General features: G+C 42.2%; 1 protein-coding gene across 1 annotated transcript; it reads right to left on the bottom strand.

The window, feature by feature from the left end:
* Positions 1-491: 491 nt before the first annotated feature.
* Positions 492-22,260, bottom strand: ECM1 (extracellular matrix protein 1). The gene is made up of 6 exons (XM_060758018.2): positions 21,894-22,260; positions 16,200-16,319; positions 15,100-15,413; positions 8,820-9,040; positions 8,187-8,274; positions 492-3,201 (listed from the first exon to the last, which is right to left on the bottom strand). The coding sequence occupies exons 1-6, from the start codon at positions 21,958-21,960 to the stop codon at positions 3,004-3,006; spliced, it is 1,008 nt and encodes a 335-aa protein (XP_060614001.2). The 5' UTR covers positions 21,961-22,260; the 3' UTR covers positions 492-3,003.
* Positions 22,261-23,892: the final 1,632 nt, after the last annotated feature.

The following is a 23,892-nucleotide window of genomic DNA, read 5'->3' as shown; positions in this document are numbered from 1 at the left end:
GTGACCCCTTCAAACTTTTGAAATTCAGAATATATTGGTGTCTCCTTCTCTGGAAGTTTTAAAGCTGAGGCTGGATGGCCATCCCCCAGGAGGGCTTTGCCTGCGTCTCCCCTTGCATGGCAGAATGGGGTTGGACTGGATGGCCTTTGTGGCCCCTTCCAACTCTAAGGGCCCTTCCACACAGTTATATATGTCCCAGAATATCAAGGCAGAAATGGGGAGTCTCGTCCAACTCGCCCATTGTTATTGTGTTGTGTTTACTGCAATTTTATATTGTTATGTATTCATATGTTTTATGTAATTATGATGTTGTTTATTGTTTGCATTTTCGGTTCGCGTTTTCGGTTTCTCTTTATTGTAATTGTTGTTTAGGCTTGGCCTCATGTAAGCCGCTCCGAGTCCCCATCGGGGATATGGTGGCGGGGTACTAAATAAATAATAATTATTATTATTATTATTATTAATAGACAGAAGCCGGAGCGAAAGAGCAATTTTTTTTGCAAAAGAGGTTTATTTTGAAACGTTTTTGCTTCCAAGCAAAGCGTTTGACGAAGCCGACGTCGAGCGAGGAGGCTGCGAAGGCGAGGAAGGCGAGCACGTTTCTCCTGACGGGGAATCGGGCGGATGTTTACGAACCCCGTCTTTCATTTAAAGCGTGCGCTGCGTCGCCTAAGCTTTGCAAGAAAAGAAATAAATACTCCTCTCCCTTCTGCAAATCCTTCAGGTTTGTTGGGGGGTCTTCTTCGTCCCCAAAAGTGCCCCCCCAAAGCCCCAAACCCTTAGCATCCTAATGGGCATCCGCATCCGCAGGAATGACCATATGTGCAATTCACAGGGACCACGACGGAGAAATATTTACTTTTGCTGGTTGCAGGAAGGGGACTTGGGACAAAAAAAAGAAAGATATTTACCGTATATACCGGTGTATAAGCCTAGAAGCATTAGGTAAACAGATCAACCCCCCAAAACTGACTTATCGGTGGGTAAATACTATGCGGTACGGCTTATCTAACATCTAAGAAGGGAATTAGTTTGGTGTATAAGCTCTAAATGACTTATCCATGTGTCATTATCAAAACTCTTGGCCCCCAAATCTGCCTCGTACACAATATATATGGTAATTTACTCCCTGATTATCTATGGGTCCTATCAAAATCCATAATCTTGGCCCCCAAATCTGTCCTCGACTCGTACAGAAAGTTGCCTTATACATGGATATATATGGTAGTTTACTCATCGATATTGACAGGTACTATCAAAATCCATAATCTTGGGCCCTTATGTTGATTTATACACGAGGTCGACTTATACACAAATAAATCAACTACTCAATTTATCTGCCTTCAACTTATACATGAGGTCGACTTATACACAAATGCATATGGTAATCTACTCCTCAATTTGTCTACCCTTGATTTACACACAAGGCCGACTTATACACTAATATATACGGTAGTCCATGCCTCGATTTATCTGCCCTTGACTTATACATGAGGTTTACTTATACATTACTATATATGGTAATCCACTCCTCAATTTATCTGACCTTGATTTATACACGAGGTTGGCTTATACACAAATATATATGGTAATCCATTCCTCAATTTATCTGACCTCGACTTATAAACAAAGTTGGCTTATACACAAATATATATGGTAATCCACTCCTCAATTTATCTGACCTTGATTTATACACGAGGTTGACTTATACACTAATATATATGGTAATCCACTCCTCAATTGATCAATGAGTCCTATCAACTTGGTTCCTAAACCAGCCCTCAAATTAAACATGGAGTCGACTTATATACTAATATATACGGTAATCCACTCCTCAATTTATCTGCCCTTGACTTATACATGAGGTTGACTTATACACTAATATATATGGTAATCCACTCCTCAATTTATGCCTGAGGTTGACTTATACACTAATATATACGGTAATCCACTCCTCAATTTATGCCTGAGGTTGACTTATACACTAATATATACGGTAATCCACTCCTCAATTTATGCCTGAGGTTGACTTATACACTAATATATACGGTAATCCACTCCTCAATTTATGCCTGAGGTTGACTTATACACTAATATATACGGTAAACCACTCCTCAATTTATGCATGAGGTTGACTTATGCGCAAATATATATGTGTATATATTGATCAATGAGTCCTATCGACATCCGTAATCTTGGTTCCTATATGTCCCCTCAACTTCTATACGAGGTCGACTTATACACTAATATATATGGTAATCCACTCCTCAATTTATCTGCCCTTGACTTATACACGAGGTCAATTTATACACAAATATATACGGTAATCCGTTCTGCAAGTGATCAATGACTCCTATCAATGTCCATAATCTTGGCTCCTAAACCTGCCCTCGATTTACACACGAGGTCGACTTATATACGAGTATATACGGTCCCCCACTCTGAGCATAGGGAAAGGGCTGAAGACATGCGCAGTCAGGGGAAACTTTTTTGCGACGCGGAAATAATTCAGTTGGAATTTCGATGGCAATCTCCCCAATTCTGAGCATAGGGAAAGGGCTGAAGACATGCGCAGTCAGGGGAAACTTTTTTGCGACGTGGAAATCATTCGGTTGGGATTTCGATGGCAATCTCCCCCACTCTGAGCAAAGGAAAAGGGCTGAAGACATGCGCAGTCAGGGGAAACTTTTTTGCGACACGGAAATCATTCGGTTGGGATTTAGATGGCAATCTCCCCCACTCTGAGCATAGGGAAAGGGCTGAAGACATGCGCAGTCAGGGGGAACTTTTTTGCGACGCGGAAATCATTTGGTTGGGATTTCGATGGCAATCTCCCCAACTCTGAGCAAAGGAAAGGGCTGAAGACATGCGCAGTCAGGGGAAACCTTTTTGCGACGCGGAAATCATTCGGTTGGGATTTCTATGGCAATCTCCCCCACTCTGAGCAAAGGAAAAGGGCTGAAGACATGCGCAGTCAGGGGAAACTTTTTTGCGACGCGGAAATCATTCGGTTGGGATTTCGATGGCAATCTCGGTGGGGTCGGGGAGGAGTTCGGCGACGCCGGCGAGAGGGAGGGTGCCCAGGTAGTTGGCATCGAAGCAGGTGTCCCGGGGGGCGTCTCCCGCTTGGGCGCAGCACTGCTGGGGGTCCCTCCAGGTGTTCCTCCGGGAGGTGCAAAGAGTGGCCACCAACTGGGATTTCTGGGGAGAAGAAAGGATGGGTCAGCTTTTGGGGACCAATATCACTCACCTTTAGGGTCGCCGGTTCATGGCAACCCCTTGCCAAGCAGGGAAAGCACCATCAAAACACCCCCGACAGATGGCCATCCAATGCCATTAAGTGCTCTCCATTAGGGATGGATATCAATAATAACAATGCTATTAAATATTATCCATACAAGGTGGATATCAATAATAGCTACGTCATTAAGTGCTCTCCATTAGGGCTGGATATCACTAATAATAATGTCATTAAGGGTTATCTATTAGGGCTGGAGATCAATAATAACAATGTCATTGATTATCCATAATGGTTGGAGATCAATAATAACAATGTCGTTAAGTGTTATCTATCAGGCCTGGAGATCAATAATAACAATGTCATTAAGTGTTATCTATTAGGGCTGGAGATCAATAATAATAATGTCATTGATTATCCATAATGGTTGGAGATCAATAATAACAATGTCGTTAAGTGTTATCTATCAGGCCTGGAGATCAATAATAACAATGTCATTAAGTGTTATCTATTAGGGCTGGAGATCAATAATAATAATGTTATTAATTATCCATAATGGTTGGAGATCAATAATAACAATGTTATTAAGTGTTATCTATTAGGGCTGGAGATCAATAATAACAATGTCATTAAGTATTATCTATTAGGGCTGGAGATCAATAATAATAATGTTATTAATTATCCATAATGGTTGGAGATCAATAATAACAATGTTATTAAGTGTTATCTATTAGGGCTGGAGATCAATAATAACAATGTCATTAAGTATTATCTATTAGGGCTGGAGATCAATAATAATAATGTTATTAATTATCCATTAGGACTGGAGATCAATAATAACAATGTTATTAAGTGTTATCTATTAGGGCTGGAGATCAATAATAACAATGTCATTAAGTGTTATCTATTAGGGCTGGAGATCAATAATAATAATGTTATTAATTATCCATTAGGACTGGAGATCAATAATAACAATGTTATTAAGTGTTATCTATTAGGGCTGGAGATCAATAATAACAATGTCATTAAGTATTATCTATTAGGGCTGGAGATCAATAATAATAATGTTATTAATTATCCATTAGGACTGGAGATCAATAATAACAATGTTATTAAGTGTTATCTATTAGGGCTGGAGATCAATAATAACAATGTCATTAAGTATTATCTATTAGGGCTGGAGATCAATAATAATAATGTTATTAATTATCCATTAGGACTGGAGATCAATAATAACAATGTTATTAAGTGTTATCTATTAGGGCTGGAGATCAATAATAACAATGTCATTAAGTGTTATCTATTAGGGCTGGAGATCAATAATAATAATGTTATTAATTATCCATTAGGACTGGAGATCAATAATAACAATGTTATTAAGTGTTATCTATTAGGGCTGGAGATCAATAATAACAATGTCATTAAGTATTATCTATTAGGGCTGGAGATCAATAATAATAATGTTATTAATTATCCATTAGGACTGGAGATCAATAATAACAATGTTATTAAGTGTTATCTATTAGGGCTGGAGATCAATAATAACAATGTCATTAAGTATTATCTATTAGGGCTGGAGATCAATAATAATAATGTTATTAATTATCCATTAGGACTGGAGATCAATAATAACAATGTTATTAAGTGTTATCTATTAGGGCTGGAGATCAATAATAACAATGTCATTAAGTATTATCTATTAGGGCTGGAGATCAATAATAATAATGTTATTAATTATCCATTAGGACTGGAGATCAATAATAACAATGTTATTAAGTGTTATCTATTAGGGCTGGAGATCAATAATAACAATGTCATTAAGTATTATCTATTAGGGCTGGAGATCAATAATAATAATGTTATTAATTATCCATTAGGACTGGAGATCAATAATAACAATGTTATTAAGTGTTATCTATTAGGGCTGGAGATCAATAATAACAATGTCATTAAGTATTATCTATTAGGGCTGGAGATCAATAATAATAATGTTATTAATTATCCATTAGGACTGGAGATCAATAATAACAATGTTATTAAGTGTTATCTATTAGGGCTGGAGATCAATAATAACAATGTCATTAAGTGTTATCTATTAGGGCTGGAGATCAATAATAATAATGTTATTAATTATCCATTAGGACTGGAGATCAATAATAACAATGTTATTAAGTGTTATCTATTAGGGCTGGAGATCAATAATAACAATGTCATTAAGTATTATCTATTAGGGCTGGAGATCAATAATAATAATGTTATTAATTATCCATAATGGTTGGAGATCAATAATAACAATGTTATTAAGTGTTATCTATTAGGGCTGGAGATCAATAATAATAATGTTATTAATTATCCATAATGGTTGGAGATCAATAATAACAATGTTATTAAGTGTTATCCATAATGGTTGGAGATCAATAATAACAATGTCATTAAGTATTATCCATTAGGACTGGAGATCAATAATAACAATGTCATTAAGGCTCCATCTACACTGCCACAGAAAATCCTGATTATCTGCTTTGAACTGGATTAAATGGCACTGTAGACTCATATAATCCAGTTCAAAACGAATAATGTACATTAAGGGCTTCTGGTGCAGATTTGTGACTTGATGCACATTAGGGACTTCTCGTGTACATTAATGACTTTAATGCGCATTAGATACTTTTGGTGCACATTAATGAGTTTTGACATGCATTAAGGACTTCTGGTGCACATTAATGACCTTTGATACGCATTAGGGAATTCTGGTGCATATTAATGACTTTGATGCACATTAGGGACTTCTGGTGCACATTAAGGACTTTTGATGCGTATTAAGGACTTCTGGTGCACATTATTTACTTTTGATGTGCATTAGGGACTTTTGGTGCACATTAATGACTTAATACACACTAGGGACTTCTGGTGCACAACAACAACAACAACAACAACAACACTTTATTTACATTCCCACTTCTCACCCCGAAGGGGACTCAATTAATGACTTCTGATGGGCATTAGCATCTCTTGGAGCACATTAATTACTTTAATGAACATTAGATACTTTTGGTGCACATTAATGACTTTCGATGCGCATTGAGGATTTCTGGTGTACATTAATGACTTTTGATGCGCATTAGGGGCTTTTCATGCACATTAATGACCTTTGATGTGCATTAAGGAGTTCTCATGCACATTAGGAAATGATAATAATAATAATAATAATAATAATAATAATACTAACACGTTATTTATATTCCATCCTTCTCACCCCGAAGGGAACTCAATTAATGACTTTTGATGCGCATTAGCATTTTCTGGTGCACACTAATTACTTTAATGAACATTAAATACTTTTGATGCACATTAATTACTTTCGATGTGCATTGGGGACTTCTGTGGCACATTAATAACTTTTGATGCGCATTGAGGATTTTTGGTGTACATTAATGATTTTTGATGCGCATTAGGGACTTCTCGTGCACATTAATAATAATAATAATAATAATAATAATCTAATAACACTTTATTTATATTCCACCCTTCTCACCCCGAAGGGGACTCAATTAATGACTTTTGATGCGCATTAGCATCTTCTGGTGCACATTAATTACTTTAATGAACATTAGATACTTTTGGTGCACATAAATGACTTTTGATGCGCCTTGGGGACTTCTGGTACACATTAATGACTTTTTATGTGCATTAGCGACTTCTGGTGCACATTAATGACTTTAATGCTCATTAGATACTTTTGGTGCACATCAATTATTTTCAATGCACATTGGGGACTTCTGATGCACATTAATGACTTTTGATGCGCATTAGCGACTTCTGGTGCACATTAATTACTTTTGATGCACATTAGCGACTTCTGGTGCACATTAATGACTTTTGATGTGCATTAGCGACTTCTGATGCACATTAATGACTTTAATGCACATTAGATACTTTTTGGTGGACATTAATGACTTTTGATGCGTGTTCGCGACTTCTGGTGCACATTAATGACTTTTGATGCGCGTTAGCGACTTCTGATGCACATTAATGACTTTAATGCACATTAGATACTTTTTGGTGCACATTAATGACTTTTGATGCGTGTTAGCGACTTCTGGTGCACATTAATGACTTTAATGCACATTAGAGACTTTTTGGTGCACATTAATTACTTTTAATGCACACTAGTGACTTCTGGTGTACATTAATGACTTTTGATGCACGTTAGCAACTTCTGGTGCACATTAATGACTTTAATGCACATTAGATACTTTTGGTGCACATTAATGACTTTTGCTGCACATTAGCGACTTCTGGTGCTCATTAATGACTTTAATGCACACTAGCGACTTCTGGTGTACATTAATGACTTTTGATGCGCGTTAGCAACTTCTGGTGCACATTAATTACTTTAATGCACATTAGATACGTTTGGTGCACATTAATGACTTTTGATGCACATTGGGTCTTCTGGTGCTCATTAATGACTTTAATGCACATTGGGTCTTCTGGTGCACATTAATGACTTTTGATGCACATTGGGTCTTCTGGTGCACATTAATGACTTTTGATGCACATTGGGTCTTCTGGTGCACATTAATGACTTTTGATGCACATTGGGTCTTCTGGTGCTCATTAATGACTTTAATGCACATTAGATACTTCTGGTGCACAGTAATAACTTTCAATGCACATTGGGGATTTCTGGTGCACATTAATGACTTTTGATGCGCATTAGGGACTTTTGATTAACAGTGGGAGCGTCTAGTGTGCACCGAGAATGTTTAATGCACCCTGATGCACCTGGAAGACTTCTGATGCGCATTGAGGACTTGAGAGGGCCATTGGGCTTCAGCACTTTCCAACCAGGGTCCGGATGCATATCGAGGAGTGCGCTAATGCTTTCCCCACCATAACCATCCCTTAAATTTGAGTAATGCTTTCCTTCCAACCAGTTACTCACCGCATCCTTGGCGCACTGAATCCGCTCACCGCCTTGCAGTTGGCAACAGGACTCGGTGATATTCTGGATGAGGCTGGGGAGTTGTTTCCTGGAGAAAGAAGAAATCGACTTTTGTATGATATGTAATTTAATGTATATTTAACGTAATGTATATTCCTCATCAATGCTTCTCGGGCCTTGGGAAGACGGGGCGTGCTTTGCATTGTGCCCGCAAGAGGGAGCAGCACACCCACGAGTGATTGCATCCATCCAAATGGTGTATCTCACACCCACTCACAGCATTCTCGGGACATGCATGTGTCCTTTGTGGTTTCTCTTAAGCAAACCAGAAATGCCGCATGGCGCACTCATTTTCTCGTCTCTCACGCTTAACTGGAAGAATGATCATTATTATGATATGTAACCCTATCGTTGATTTGCAAGTCTTTGGAAGGCGGTTTGCATATGATCTTTGTCACCTGCCAAACAGCCCTGCATTGTAGGCAGTGTGGATGCAGATACGCCATAGATAAAGTCATATCGATATACAGGAAGTTGTCCATAGACACCTCCAAGGTCATGTGGCCAGCATGATTGCATTGAGCGCCGTTATAGCACCCCCCAGTTCTGTGTGCAAGAAGATTGGTGACTTACTGTTTGCTCAGAAGCGTGACCTGGCCGCAGAGCGTGTCCAGGAGCGGGGAATTGATCTCGGCCAGGTTGACCGACTGGATCTCCATATCGTAAGCGGGGAAAGGGGCCAGGTCGGTGAAGCAGCCGAAGCGGTCCTTCTTGTGGTGCTTCAGGCAGCATTCGTGGGGCTTGGTCTTGACGGAGAATTCCCACCCACAGTAGTGCGTGAGGACTTTTTCCCACTGGAGAAGAAAAGAAAAATAATATTGTTATTAGTACTATTAATAACAATATTAATAACATTAATTACAATATTAATAATATTAATAATATCAATACTACCACTGCTACTACAAAGAATAATATTGTTATTAGTACTATTAATAACATTCATATTAATAATAATAATATTGCTACTACAAAGAATAATATTGTTATTAGTACGATTAACATTAATATTATTAATATTATAATATTAATACTGCTACTGCTACTACAAAGAATAATATTGTTATTAGTACTATTAATAACTTCAATATTAATAATATTAATTATAATATGAATAATATGAATACTACTACTACAAAGAATAATACTGTTATTAGTACTATTAATAAAATTAATATTAATTATAATATTAATATTATTAATGCTACTACTGCTACTACGAAGAATATTGTTATTGGTACTATTAATAACATTAATATTAATTATATTAATTATAATATTTATAATATTAATACTACTGCTACTACAAAGAATAATATTATTAGTACTATTAATAACATTAATATTAATTATATTAATTATAATATTAATAATATTAATACTACTGCTACTTCAAAGAATAATATTATTAGTACTACTAACATTAATATTAATAATATTAATTATAATATTAATATTACTACTGCTACTACAAAGAATAATATTGTTATTAGTACCATTAATAACATTAATATTACTATCATTAATTATAATATGAGTAATATTAATATTACTACTACTGCTACTACAAAAATAATATTGTTATTAGTACTATTGATAACATTAATATTAATAACATTAATTATAATATTAATAATATTAATACTACTACTACTGCTACTACAAAAATAATATTGTTATTAGTACTATTGATAACATTAATATTAATAACATTAATTATAATATTATTAATATTAATACTACTACTACTGCTACTACAAAGAATAATATTGTTATTAGTACTATTGATAACATTAATATTAATAACATTAATTATAATATTAATAATATTAATACTACTACTACTGCTACTACAAAAATAATATTGTTATTAGTACTATTGATAACATTAATATTATAACATTAATTATGAATATGAATACTACTGCTACTAAAAAGAATAATAATAATATTAATACTACTACTGCTACTACAAAGAATAATATTGTTATTAGTACTATTAATAACATTAATATTAATAATATTAATTATAATATGAATAATATTAATACTACTACTGCTACTAGGGTTTAGTATAGTGGTATAGTACCATATAGTAATATATAATAATAATACGGTGCTATGCTAATAACCTCCCATGGCTCAAGGCTATGGGATTTTGGGAGTGGTAGTTTGACAATGTTTTCCGCCAGCTCTGCGCAAGAAGAGAGGCGTTTGCACGGCCTTCTTTATTGCTTCTTGCAGGAAGCAAACAAACCAAGCCTTGCAAATTGAGAAGAGTGCTTTGACATCGAGAGCTGTTCAGCAGCAGGATGTGCTGCCCAGGACTCTTGTGGGGTCTCCTTGTCAGACTGTAGGAACTATATAGCAATATTAAATAACCACTCACAAGCCGGTTTTGCTTTGAAATGGATATATTGCTTGTATCTCTGCAATATATCAGCAATATATCAATATACCAGCAAAGGAAGACACTACTGACTTTTTCCCACCACCACTTCCTTTTATACATCTTTCCTGCCCATCTCCTCCCTCTTCTCAGAAGGTCATCTGTTGGGAGGGCTTGGATGGTGCCTGGCAGGAAGGGGTTGGAATGGATGGCCCTCGGGGGCCTCTTCCAACTTGAGGATCCTATGATTCAGAGACTGGGTGTGTTTGGATGCGATTCTATGATTGTACGACCCACCCATTGACGGTATGAATCCGTGCCTTTCCAGAAGTCCATGGTTGGCTCAAACTCACCCCTTTGAGGGCATCCGACAGCACTTCTTGAATGAGCTCTCCAAGCCGCGTCCGGTGCACAAACAAGGTGGAATCCTGCAAAGTGACCGTGGCGGAGATGGATCTCCATAATATTCGTAGCTTGCAGATATTCTTGGTTGGGAACCTCAGTGCACTAGGGTCGTATCCCCATATAACCACAGTATCACTTTCTGTCAAAGCATCCTTATGCTCTTTCAACCAGGCCTTCGTTGGCCTCCTCCTGCAATTCCTTGGCCATCCCTATCTTATTTCCTTTGTTCTCCTTCTTAGACACCATGTAGCCGGCAGCTACCAAGCCCAAGTGCTGCCAGCCAAACACTGTGCCCACTACTTCCGGGGGATTTTTATCTGCCTATGATATTCTGGATACAGCATCTGACAAGAAATTCTGTTTATGCAGCAACGTGAAGTTGAAATGGCTAAAGAAGTGCGCCCAGCGTAGCTGCTGCAGAGATGGTGGCGGGGTATAAATAAAGTTGATATTATTATTATTATTATTATTATTATTATTATTATTATTACAAGAAGCACTGCCTGAATATCAAGCAAAAAGTCTGCGCTAGAAACAATGTCCTACGAAAGCTGACTGGCACAACCTGGGGATCACAACCTGACACAGTGAAGGCATCTGCTTTTGCGTTGTGCTACTCTGCTGCTGAGTACGCATGCCCAGTGTGGAACACATCTCACCACACTAAAACAGTGGATGAGGCTCTTAATTAGACACGTCGCATTATCATGGGGTGTCTGCGCCCTACACCACTGGAGAAATTACACTGTTTAGGTGGTATTGCACCACCTGACATCCGCCAGGTAGTAGCAACCAATAGTGAAAGGACCAAGACAGAGACATCTCCAGCTCATCCCCTGTTTGGGTATCAGCCAGCACGCCAACCACTTAAATAATGAAATAGTTTTCTGAAATCTACAGAGACACTCGCTGGAGCACATCAGCAAACGAGAGTCCAAAAGTGGCAGGCTCAAACCCAGAACCTCAATCAACGGCTGATACCCAATGAGAGACTCCTCCCTGGGCACACAGAAAACTGGGCGACTTGGAAGGCGCTGAACAGACTGCGCTCTGGCACTACGCGATGCAGAGCCAACCTTAGGAAATGGGGCTACAAAGTGGAATCCACAACATGCGAGTGTGGAGAAGAGCAAACCACTGACCACCTACTGCAATGCAACCTGAGCCCTGCCACATGCATAAGGGAGGACCTCCTTGCGGCAACACCAGAGGCACTCCAAGTGGCCAGATACTAGTCAAAGGACATTTAATCAACTACCAAGCTTGCAAACTTGGTGTTTTGTATGTATGTATGTATGTATGTTTGTTAAAAAATGCAATACAACTGTTTGGTTTGCTCCAGACATGATAAATAAATAAATAAATAATTATTGTGGGAGGCTTCTCTCATGCCCCTGCATGGGGAGCTGGAGCTGACAGAGGGAGCTCAACCCGCTCTCTCCAGATTCAAACTGCTGACCTGATGGTCTTCAGTCCTGCCAGCAAAAGGGTTTCAGCCATTGTGCTACCGGGGGACTCGACACATCAGTAGCGTTGCTTTTACTGCAAATGATTCTTTCTCCAAGGATGGGCTGGGTTGTAAGCAGGGTTTCAAGTTGTTCAAACGCTTGTTGGCATTCTGATTGTATATTTTTGTATGGTTTCAATACTATGTGCTAATGTTTTTAAACTTTATTTTATGTTTGTTGTGGCATCAAATTGCTACCAACTTGTAAGCCTCCTTGAGTTGCCTTCTGACTGAGAAAGGCAGGATATAAATGCGGTAAATAAATAAATAATAAATAATTCTGGTGTCCAATTTAACTTTGCTCTGGTCTCTCCCCTCCCCTTAGGTTTCAATAGATCGGTTAGTGGAAACACAATCCTAGGAATCCCTGAAATTTTACATCCTACACTTTGCTGGGAGATATGTGGAACCCAAGATAATCAAATTCTTATGAAATCTGCCTTTTGACAGTTTGGCACAGCTGTGCTTCCCACCGTTTTCCCATCACCTTTCTTACTAATGTGACATGTTCATCTAAGAATTTCCCAACATAAGGATATCAACAAGGTAGACTAGAATTCTCTTGTACAACTATGGAGTAAGTCATTGATGAAGTGTATGAAAATATGAGGTGCGTCTTTTAACCCAAAGGGCATCACTATATACTGGAATGAGCCCAATGGGCAATTGAATGCTGTTTTCTCCTCATCCTCCCCTCTTAATTCTGATCCTATAGTACACCTCTCGCAAATCTAGTTAGGTGACTATTGTGGCCTAGGCTAGATAGGCTAGGATGTATTTGATCAATGGTAAGATATATTTATTTGTGGTACAAATAGCGTTCAGACCATGATAATCAGTACACAATGCTGAAGTAAAGGTTGTTTCCAGAAGAGATAAGTCCGTGAACGCTAGCAGTCTCTGAGAGTGGGTTCATCGGAAAGGAACGAGAGATCCAGCATCTTCTGTCTCGTGCATCTGGGGCAAGAGGAGGAGGTTTGTCCCTAGAAGTTGTATTGCGGGAAGGGAGTCCCTTGGACGAAGCAGCGTTCCCGACTGCGACCCTCCAGCTTGCAGCAGTGGTAGGGGGTGGTCTTCACGGCGAATTCGGACAAGCAGAAGTACTCCAAGGCTTCAGACCACTGGGGCAGGATTGGAGAGATGGAGGAGGGTCAGTGGCAGGAGGAACCGAGGGTCAACGGATTCAAATTGCAGCACTTAAACATTGAGAAAAACTTCCTGATGGCGGAGTCTCCTCCTCTGGAGGTTTTTAACCAGAGGCTGGAAGGCCATCTGTCGGGAGGGATTTGGTTGTGTCTCCCTGCATAGCAGAATGGGGTTGGACTGGATGGCCTTTGTGGCCTCTTCCAACTCTTAAGATTCAGAATATATTGGAGTCTCCTTCTCTGGAGGTGGAATATACTGACTTGGAGTCTGGTGGAGTCTCCTCCTCTGGAGGTTTTTAACCAGAGGCTGGAAGGCCATCTGTTGGGAGCGCTTTGGTTGTGTCTCCCTGCACAACAAACTCCTTGGGATGCCCAAAAGGAGAAGAGGAATGGCTTCCCTTGGAGTATGCCAAGAGAACATAAATACACCATTTGACATGGAAGAGGAACTTTTCATGCCTTCGGACACACAATCCTTTGCTGATGTCCGCTACAAACATTGGAGCGCACCGTGATGGACATCATTGTAACGTCATAGGAATGACATTACAAAGGTGATCTCATGCAGCATGGTATTTCCACTATCGATCCAGACCAAACAAACGAATTACGAAATGTGAAGGAATTAGGGAGAAGGTAGATGAAAAGCAGAGTAGAGGGTGAGTCCTGGCACCACAAGTACCAGGAGGAAAGATGGAAGTTACGTAGGCAAATGCATACTACACTGGGTTGTTGTGAGTTTTCTGGGCTGTCTGGCCATGTTCCAGAAGCATTCTCTCCTGACGTTTTGCCCACATTTATGGCAGGCATCCTCAGAGGTTGTGAGGTCTGTTGTAAAGTGAGGTTGATGTCCAGGGTGGGAGAAAGAACCCTTGTCCGCTTGAGGCAAGTGTGAATGTTGCCACTGGCCACCTTGATTAGCACTGAATGGCCTTGCAGCTTCAAAGCCTGGCTGCTTCCTGGCTAGGGGAATCCTTTGTTGGGAGGTGGGTGGGAGAAAAAAAACTCTTGTCTGCTTGAGACACATGTGAATGTTGCAATTGGCAAGCTTAATTAGCATGGAATGGCCTTGCAGCTTCAAAGCCTGGCTGCTTCCTGCCTGACTATAGTTGAAGACTATTTTAAAAATCTGATGGGCAAGTCACACACTCTCAGCCTCAGAAGAAAGCAAAGGTAAACTGGAATGGCTCTGGGTTTTTTTTCTTCCAACAGACCTCACAACCTCTGAGGATGTCTGACATAGATGGGGGCAAAATGTCAGGAGAGAATGCTTCCGGAACTTGGCCAGACAGCCCAGAAAACACCCAAAAGCCAAGTGATTCCGGATTTTTTCCCCAAATTTTGTTACATAGCGTAATCTGGGATCTCTTGAGCTGAAGTGGACAGCGGAAAGAGTTGCCAACTTACCACATCGACGCAGCAGGGCAGCTTTTCTCCCTCGTCCAGTTGGCAGCACGTCTTCACTCCGGCCTCCAGCTCGTTGAGGGCCTCTCCTTGCCGGGAGAGGTGGCTGAAGCTGGTCTGGGGCAGGTTCCAGGGCCCGTAGGAGAGCTTCTTCCGGCCTTCGCTGCAGATGTTGGCGATGTTGGAGGGGGCCGGGCGGGCCGGGGGGAACTCCGCCAGGCTGAATCGGGGGATCTTTGAATTCTGGAGGGGATTGTGTCCTCTGGGGTTGAGTGGAGTCGAGGGCCGATTCTGGACTTGCATGGGGAGGTCAAGACCTACACAAGACCAAAATGTCGTCAATATTATTATTATTATTATTATTATCGTCATCATCATCAAGTTGGAAGAGACCCCAAGGGCCATCCAGTCCACCCCATTGTCCTACGCAGGTAGACACCATCAAAGTCCTCCTGACAGATGGCCATTCAGTCTGTCATATAGACACCATCAAAGTCCTCCTGACAGATGGCCATTCAGTCTGTCATATAGACACCATCAAAGTCCTCCTGACAGATGGCCATTCATTCTGTCATATAGACACCATCAAAGCCCTCCTGACAGATGGCTATTCAGTCTGTCGTATAGACACCATCAAAGCCCTCCTGACAGATAGCCATTCAGCCTGTCATATAAACACCATTCAGTCTGTCAAAGCATCATCGAATCCTAGAGTTGGAAAAGACCCCAAGGGTCATCCAACATCCAGTCCAACCCCATTGTCCTACCATCAAAGCCCTCCTGACAGATGGCCATTCAGTCTGTCAAAGCATCATCAAATCCTAGAGTTGGAAGAGACCTCAAAGTTCATCCAGTCTAACATCCAGTCCAACCTCATTGTCCTACTCAGGTAAACACCATCAAAACCCTCCTGACAGACGGCCATTCCGTCTGTCAAAGAATAATCAAAACCTAGAGTTGGAAGAGACCCCCACGAGGAGGCAGGGCCTAAGGAGGCAGGTCTGCGACCCCTCAAGAATTGCCAAATGACCCCTCTGGGGGTCGCAACCCCCAGGTTGAGAACCGCTGTTCTAAAGTAAAACTCAATCTCTTTGGAGCCTTACCGTCCGATAAGTCCATTTCTTGCTGGAGGAGAAACTCCAGCGGGATGTTTTCGGGGCGCACTTGCTCTTGGAGGACGCCATCGAAGGACACCGGCGGAGGAGGCTGCTCATCGCTGACCCCTGGAAAAAAACCCAGAAATACGGGATTCGAATCACGGACTGGTGAATACTAGCAAGTGGCACTGAAAGATACACCTGAGCTTCGAAGCCCGCCAAACTGCATTAAACGCAACAGTGCAGATGCAACTTTCCGGGAGCTGCAGTGCAAAAAATAATAATAAAGTAAATACACAAAACGTTGCGCAAAGCCTTTTGGGCGTTTTGCAGCGTTGTCATCATCTCTGATGATTGTGACACCCATTTCCTCCGAGAGGATCTGCGGCTTGTCAATATTTTCCTTTCAAACGCATCCAATCAAGACTATTTGAGGATGTCAAGAAGTCAGAGAGCGGGGGAAAAAACAAATATTAGCAAGGAACCAATGGCAGTTTTTGATCCGTTTCAAGGGCTTCTTCTCCCTATCTGTCTGATATACGGATCAGAGCAAACAGGAAAATCCGGCTCCGCTTCCTCGACGGATTAATCTTCTTCCTCTTTGCAGGAATTGGGGCGGCAATCCGCAAATAAGGTGCAAATTTGCTTTGGCGGCCAAGGATGGCAGGCCTGGCGCCTTCCTGGGGCCGTTCCCTGTTTTCTTTGCCAATAGGATGGGTACGTTTCCCATAAGCTAATCCTCTGCAGTCCCATTTCACCAGCAAATGTTAAAATGTCCTGGTTTCTTTCCCCTTGCAAGGGCTGCAAATGCAACTCAAAGGAGAGGAGCAAAAAAACTCAATGCAATCCCAGGCTGCATCACGAAAATGATAGAATCAAGATCAAGTGCAACTAATTCTCTGCCGTCCCATTTTCCCAGCAAACGTTAAAATGTCCCGGTTTCTTTCCCCTTGCAATGGCTGCAAATCCAACTCAAAGGAGAGGAGCAAAAGACACCAATGCGATCCCAGGATGCATCATGAAAACTATAGAATCGAGATCAAGGGCAACTAATCCTCTTCCGTCCCATTTCCCCAGCAGAGGTTAAAATTATTATTATTATTATTATTATTATTATTATTATTAAATGTCCTGGTTTTTTTCCCCTTGCAATGGCTGCAAATCCAACTCAAAATAGAGGAGCAAAAAAACCCAATGCAAACCCATGCTGCATCATGAAAACTATAGAATCGAGATCATGGGAAACTAATCCTCTGCCGTCCCATTTTCCCAGCAAACGTTAAAATGTCCCGGTTTCTTTCCCCTTGCAATGGCTGCAAATCCAACTCAAAGCATCACGAAAACGATAGAATCAAGATCAAGGGAAGTCATAGTCCCACTTTATTCTGCTTAGGTATAAAGTTAGTTGCATTAAATCACTACTGACTGAGAGCTCATGAGTTCGAAGCCAACCCGGGTCAGAGTGAGCTCCCAACCATTAATAGTCTAGCTTGCTGTCGACCTACGCAGTTGTATCTGTCAAGTAGACAGTTGTATCTGTCAAGTAGACATTAAGTCCAGTCGTGTCCAACTCTGGGGGTTGGTGCTCATCTATATCAATGTTTAAGTCGAGGAGCCAGCATTGTCCATAGACACCTCCAAGGTCATGTGGCCAGCATGACTGCTTGGAGCGCTGTTACCTTCCCATCTATTGATCTACTCACATTTGCATGTTTTCAAACTGGTTGGCCTTACCGTGGGAAGTCACCCCGCTCCTCAGATAAGCTGGGGCTAATAGCGGGAGCTCACACCGCCCCCCAGATTCAAACCTGCAGGAAGCAGCCAGGCTTTGAAGCTGCAAGGCCATTCAGTGCTAATCAAGGTGGCAAGTTGCAACTTTCACACGTGCCACAAGCAGACAGGAGTTTGTTCTCCCACCGGGACATCATTCTATAGATATATAAATGCCACTTGCCTAGTTTCCAACGGACCTCACAACCTCTGAGCATGTCTGCCATAAATGTAGGCGAAATGTCAGGAGAGAATGCTTCTGGATCATGGCCAGACAGCCCGGAAAACTCACAGTAACCCAAAGGTAAGGCTGTTTTGAGGATTTGGCCAAAAGACCTGACAATCTCTGAGGATTCTTGCCATGAATGTAGGCGAAACGTCAGGAGAGAATGCTTCTGGGACATGGCCAGACAGCCCGGAAAACTCACGGCAACCCAATAATAATAATAATAATAATAATAATAATAATAATAATAATGGGTTGCTGTGGATTTTCAGACCTGGAAACCTCACAACCTCTGAGGATTCGCCTGCCATAGATGTGGGCGAAAGGTCAGGAGAGAATGCTTCTGGATCATGGCCAGACAGTCTGGAAAACTCACAGCAACCCAATAATAATAATAATAATAATAATAATAATAATAATAATGGGTTGCTGTGAATTTTCAGACCTGGAAACCTCACAACCTCTGAGGATGCCTGCCATAGATGTAGGTGAAAGGTAAGGAGAGAATGCTTCTGGGACATGGCCAGACAGTCCAGAAAACTCACAGCAAGCCACACATTGATTGTGCAATATAAACGCAGCCTACCCAGTGAGATGTCAACATGCAGTTTGTTTGCTGCAGAAAAAAGTGACCAATTATTATTATTATTATTAATAATAATAATAATAATGATAATTTTATTTATTTACGGCACTTATATGCCGCCCTTCTCACCTCGAAGGGGACTCAGAGTGGCTTACAATATATATCTATTTATTATTATTATTATTATTATTATTATTATTATTATTATTATCATCATCATTATTATTATTATTTATTTATTTTGGAAATGTTGCACAATTGCGCAACTGCAGGAGTCGCATTTAAAGGGAAACACATGCAACGAATCCCTGGCTGGCCTGCAAGCAAGAGCAAAACAAACACAGACCGGGAGTCACAAGACCGCTGCAAATCACAACCCGGAAGAGCGGGCTCTCTCCCCCCCCCCCCGCCCCATTAAAAGGGGAAACTAAGACAAAAAACCTCTTTTATGCAACGATATTTTGATTTTGGACACATTACGATGCAAGCCGTGGGTTTGCAAACGTCTGATCGGATGAAACATTTCAATAGATGGGGCTTAATTCCAAATAGAGGAGCGAATTGTTCAGTTTGGAGAATGGAATGTTCAAAAGGGCTGGATGGGCATCTGTCGGGAGGGCTTTAATGGGTGCCTAGGTTGTATTGGATGCGCTCTAGGATTCTAGAAACCTTCATTGTGGGAATAATTGACCTGACAACCTCTGAGGATGCTTGTCGTAGGTGTAGGCGAAACGTCAGGAGAGAATGCCATCTGTCTATGGGGTTTTGATGGTGTCTCCCTGCCCAAGAGAATGAGGTTGGATTGGATGGCCTTTTTGGGTTCTCTTCTATGATTCTACGATCAGATTGCTATAATGATTAAAGTTTTGTACTATGAGCGGTACCAAAGGCTGGATAGGCATCTGTCAGGAGGGCTTTAATGGTGTCTTCCTGCCTAAGAGAATAGGGTTGGACTAGATGACTTTTTAGGATTGCCTTCTATGATTCTTACTTCCGACTCAATGATTCTACAATCAGATTGATATAACTACTAAGGTTTTGTATTATGAGCCGTACCAAAGTTTGGATGGGCATCTGTCGGGAGGGTTTTATTGGTGTCTTTCTGCCTGAGAGAATGGAGTTGGGTGGCCTTTTAGGGTTCCCTTCTGATTCAATGATTCCTACAATCAGATTGATATAACTACTAAGGTTTTGTATTATGAGCTATACCAAAGTTTGGATGGGCATCTGTCGGGAGGGTTTTATTGGTGTCTTTCTGCCTGAGAGAATGGAGTTGGGTGGCCTTTTAGGGTTCCCTTCTGATTCAATGATTCCTACAATCAGATTGATATAACTACTAAGGTTTTGTATTATGAGCTATACCAAAGTTTGGATGGGCATCTGTCGGGAGGGTTTTATTGGTGTCTTTCTGCCTGAGAGAATGGAGTTGGGTGGCCTTTTAGGGTTCCCTTCTGATTCAATGATTCCTACAATCAGATTGATATAACTACTAAGGTTTTGTATTATGAGCCGTACCAAAGTTTGGATGGGCATCTGTCGGGAGGGTTTTATTGGTGTCTTTCTGCCTGAGAGAATGGAGTTGGGTGGCCTTTTAGGGTTTCCTTCTGATTCAATGATTCCTACAATCAGATTGATATAACTACTAAGGTTTTGTATTATGAGCCGTACCAAAGTTTGGATGGGCATCTGTCGGGAGGGCTTTAATGGTGTCTTCCTGACTGAGAGAATGGGGTTGGGTGGCCTTTTAGGGTTCCCTTCTGACTCAATGATTTCTACAACCAGATTGACATAACTACTAAGGTTTTGTATTATGAGCTGTACCAAAGTTTGGATGGGCATCTGTCAGGAGAGTTTTATTGGTGTCTTCCTGACTGAGAGAATGGAGTTGGACTGGATGACTTTTTAGGGTTCTATGATTCTATGATCAGATTGATATAATGATTTAAGGTTTTGTACTATAAGCTGTACCAAAGGTTGGATGGCCACCTGTCGGGAGGGCTCGGATGGTGCCTTCCTGGAATGGTGAAAGGGGTTGGACTGGTCTCTGCAAGCTCTATGAATGTCAAAGATTAAAACATTCAAGTTGGAAAGTCTGACGGTGGGGGTCTCCCCATTTGGAGGCTTTTAAACAAGGGCTATATGGCCATCTGTCAGGAGGGTTTGGAAAGTCTGGCGGTGGAGTCTCCCCGTTTGGAGGCTTTTAAATAAGGGTTGGATGGCCATCTGTTGGGAGGGTTTGGAAAGTGGCAGTGGAGGCTTTTAAACAAGAGCTGGATGGCCATCTGTCAGGAGGGTTTGGAAAGTCTGGCGGTGGAGTCTCCCTGGTTGGAGGCTTTTAATTGGGCTGGATGGCCATCTGTCAGGAGGGTTTGGAAAGTCTGGCAGTGGAGTCTCCCTGTTTCGAGGCTTTTAACTGGGCTGGATGGCCATCTGTCGGGAGGGCTTGGAAAGTCTGGTGGTGGAGTCTCTCTCTTTGGAGGCTTTTAAATAAGGACTGGATGGCCATCTGTCAGGAGGGTTTGGAAAGTCTGGCGGTGGAGTCTCCCTGTGTGGAGGCTTTTAAATAAGGACTAGATGGCCATCTCTGGGGAGGGTTTAGAAAGTGGCGGTAGAGGCTTTTAAATAAGGGCTGGATGGCCATCTGTTGGGAGGGTTTGGAAAGCCTGTCAGTGGAGTCTCCCCGTTTGGAGGCTTTTAATTGGGCTGAATGGCCATCTGTCAGGAGGGTTTGGGAAGTCTGGCAGTAGAGTCTCCCTATTTGGAGGCTTTTAAACGGGGGCTGGATGGCCATCTGTCGAGAGGGTTTAGAAAGCCTGGCGGTGGAGTCTCCCTGTTCGGAGGCTTTTAAATAAGGACTGGATGGCCATCTGTCGGGAGGGTTTGGATAGTATCCAAACCCGATAGATGGCCATCTAGTCCTTTGGCAGAGCAAGGACTGGATGGCCCTTGGGGTGTCTTCAGACTCTAGGAGTCTATGTTTCTATTTGGGATGGGCTCCAAACCCTCCCGACAGATGGCCATCCAGCCTTTGGTTCCTCTTCCCACTCTAGGATTCTAGGATTTTCTTTGGGAGGAAGAAAGTGGGAAGGCAGAGGAGGAATGGCAGAGGAGGACTCACCTCTGGGGGCCAAAGTGGCCGACTTGGCCAGGACCAGGCAGGACGTCAGGAGGAGAGCCAGGAACATCTTGAGAACTTCGTCTTCTGGAGAGATGAGTCTGCAGATGCTTCCTCTTCCTTGCCTTCTGCCCAAGCCGTGCGCTTCCAGCTCTTTTATAAGGCAGGATCCAGGCTCCGGCGGGCCAAAATTGAGTCACGGCATGACGTGGGCTCTGTGTCCCGCCCAGGGCCACAAGGCCACCCCCAAAACCACACAAGGGGGAAGGAGAAGAAGAAGGAGAACTCAAACAAGAACTCGAACAAGGCAGACTCATTCTTCTCCTCTCGAAAAGTACACAAGGGGCAGGCAAGCAGGCAGAGCTGTCAAGAGACAAGAAGGGAGAGGAAAGGGAGGAGGAAATCGCAGGCAACAATGTTGAACTTGTCCCAACTGGCTGGGAAGAAGAAAAAAAAGGAACATATTTCATAGTATTGGGATCTCCAAAGGCCATCCAGTCCAACCCCCATTCTGCCCTCCAAGGGGACACAACCAAAGCCCTCCTGACAGATGGCCGTCCAGCCTCTGCTTAAAAACTTCCAGCAAAGGGGACTCACAATATATTCTGAGTTGGAAGAGACCCCAAAGGCCATCCAGTCCAACCCCGTTTCTGACCTGCAAGGAGAGACACAATCAAAGCCCTCCTGAGAGATGGCCATCCTGACTCTGAATCATGGACTTTTAGATTCAGAAGGGATCCCAAAGGACAACCAGTCCAACCCCATTCTGCCATGCAAGGAGAAACACAACCAAAGCCCTCCCGACAGATGGCCGTCCTGCCCCTGAATCATAGACTCTTAGGAGTTGGAAGAGACCCCCAAAGGGCATCCAGTCCAACATCATTCTGCCCTGCAAGGAGAGACACAATCAAAGCCCTCCTGAGAGGTGGCCATCCTGAGTCTGAATCATAGACTTTTAGACTTGGAAGAGATCCCCAAAGGCCATCCAGTCCAACCCCATTCTGCCATGCAAGGAAAGACACAATCAAAGCCCTCCCGACAGATGGCCATCCTGACTCTGAATCATACACTTTTAGACTTGGAAGAGACCCCCAAGGGTCATCCAGTCCAACCCCATTGTGCCCTCCAAGGAGAGGCACAACCAAAGCCCTCCTGACAGATGGCCATCCTGCCTCTGAATCATAGACTTGGAAGGGACCCCAAACGCCATCCGGTCCAGCCCCTTTCTGACCTGCAAGGAGAGACAAAATCAAAGCCCTCCCGACAGATGGCCACCCTGCCTCTAAATCATAGAGTCTTCGAGTTGGAAGAGACCCCCAAAGGCCATCCAGTCCAACCCCATTTTGCCATGCAAGGAGACACCACAAAATCCCTCCTGACAGATGGCCATACAGCCTCTGCTTTAAAACAGAGAAGGCGACTCACAATATATTCTGAGTTGGAAGAGACCCCAAAGGCCATCCAGTCCAACCCCATTTTGCCCTCCAAGGAGACACAACCAAAGCACTCCCGACAGATGGCCATCCTGCCTCTGAATCATAGACTCTTAGGAGTTGGAAGAGACCCCAAAGGCCACCCAGTCCAACCCTATTGTGCCATGCAAGGAGAAACACAACCAAAGCCCTTCCCAATAGATGGCCATCCTGCCTCTGAATCATACACTTTTAGACTTGGAAGAGACCCCCAAGGGCCATCCAGTCCAACCCCATTCTGCCAAGAAGGAGAAACATAACCAAAGCCCTCCTGAGAGATGGCCATCCTGCCTCTGAAACGGACTCTTAGGAGTTGGAAGGGACCCCAAAGGCCATCCAGTCCAACCCCATTCTGCTACGCAAATTGACACAACTAAAGCCCTCCTGACAGATGGCCATCCAGTCTCTGAATCACGGACTCTTAGAGATGGAAGAGACGCCAAAGGCCACCCAGTCCAACCCCATTCTGCCATGCAAGGAGAGACACAACCAAAGCCCTCCCGACAGATGGCCATCCAGCCTCTGCTTGA

Source organism: Anolis sagrei, chromosome 12 (assembly GCF_037176765.1).
Source record: "Anolis sagrei isolate rAnoSag1 chromosome 12, rAnoSag1.mat, whole genome shotgun sequence".
NCBI lineage: Eukaryota > Metazoa > Chordata > Lepidosauria > Squamata > Dactyloidae > Anolis > Anolis sagrei.
This window is presented reverse-complemented; position numbering and strand designations above follow the sequence as displayed.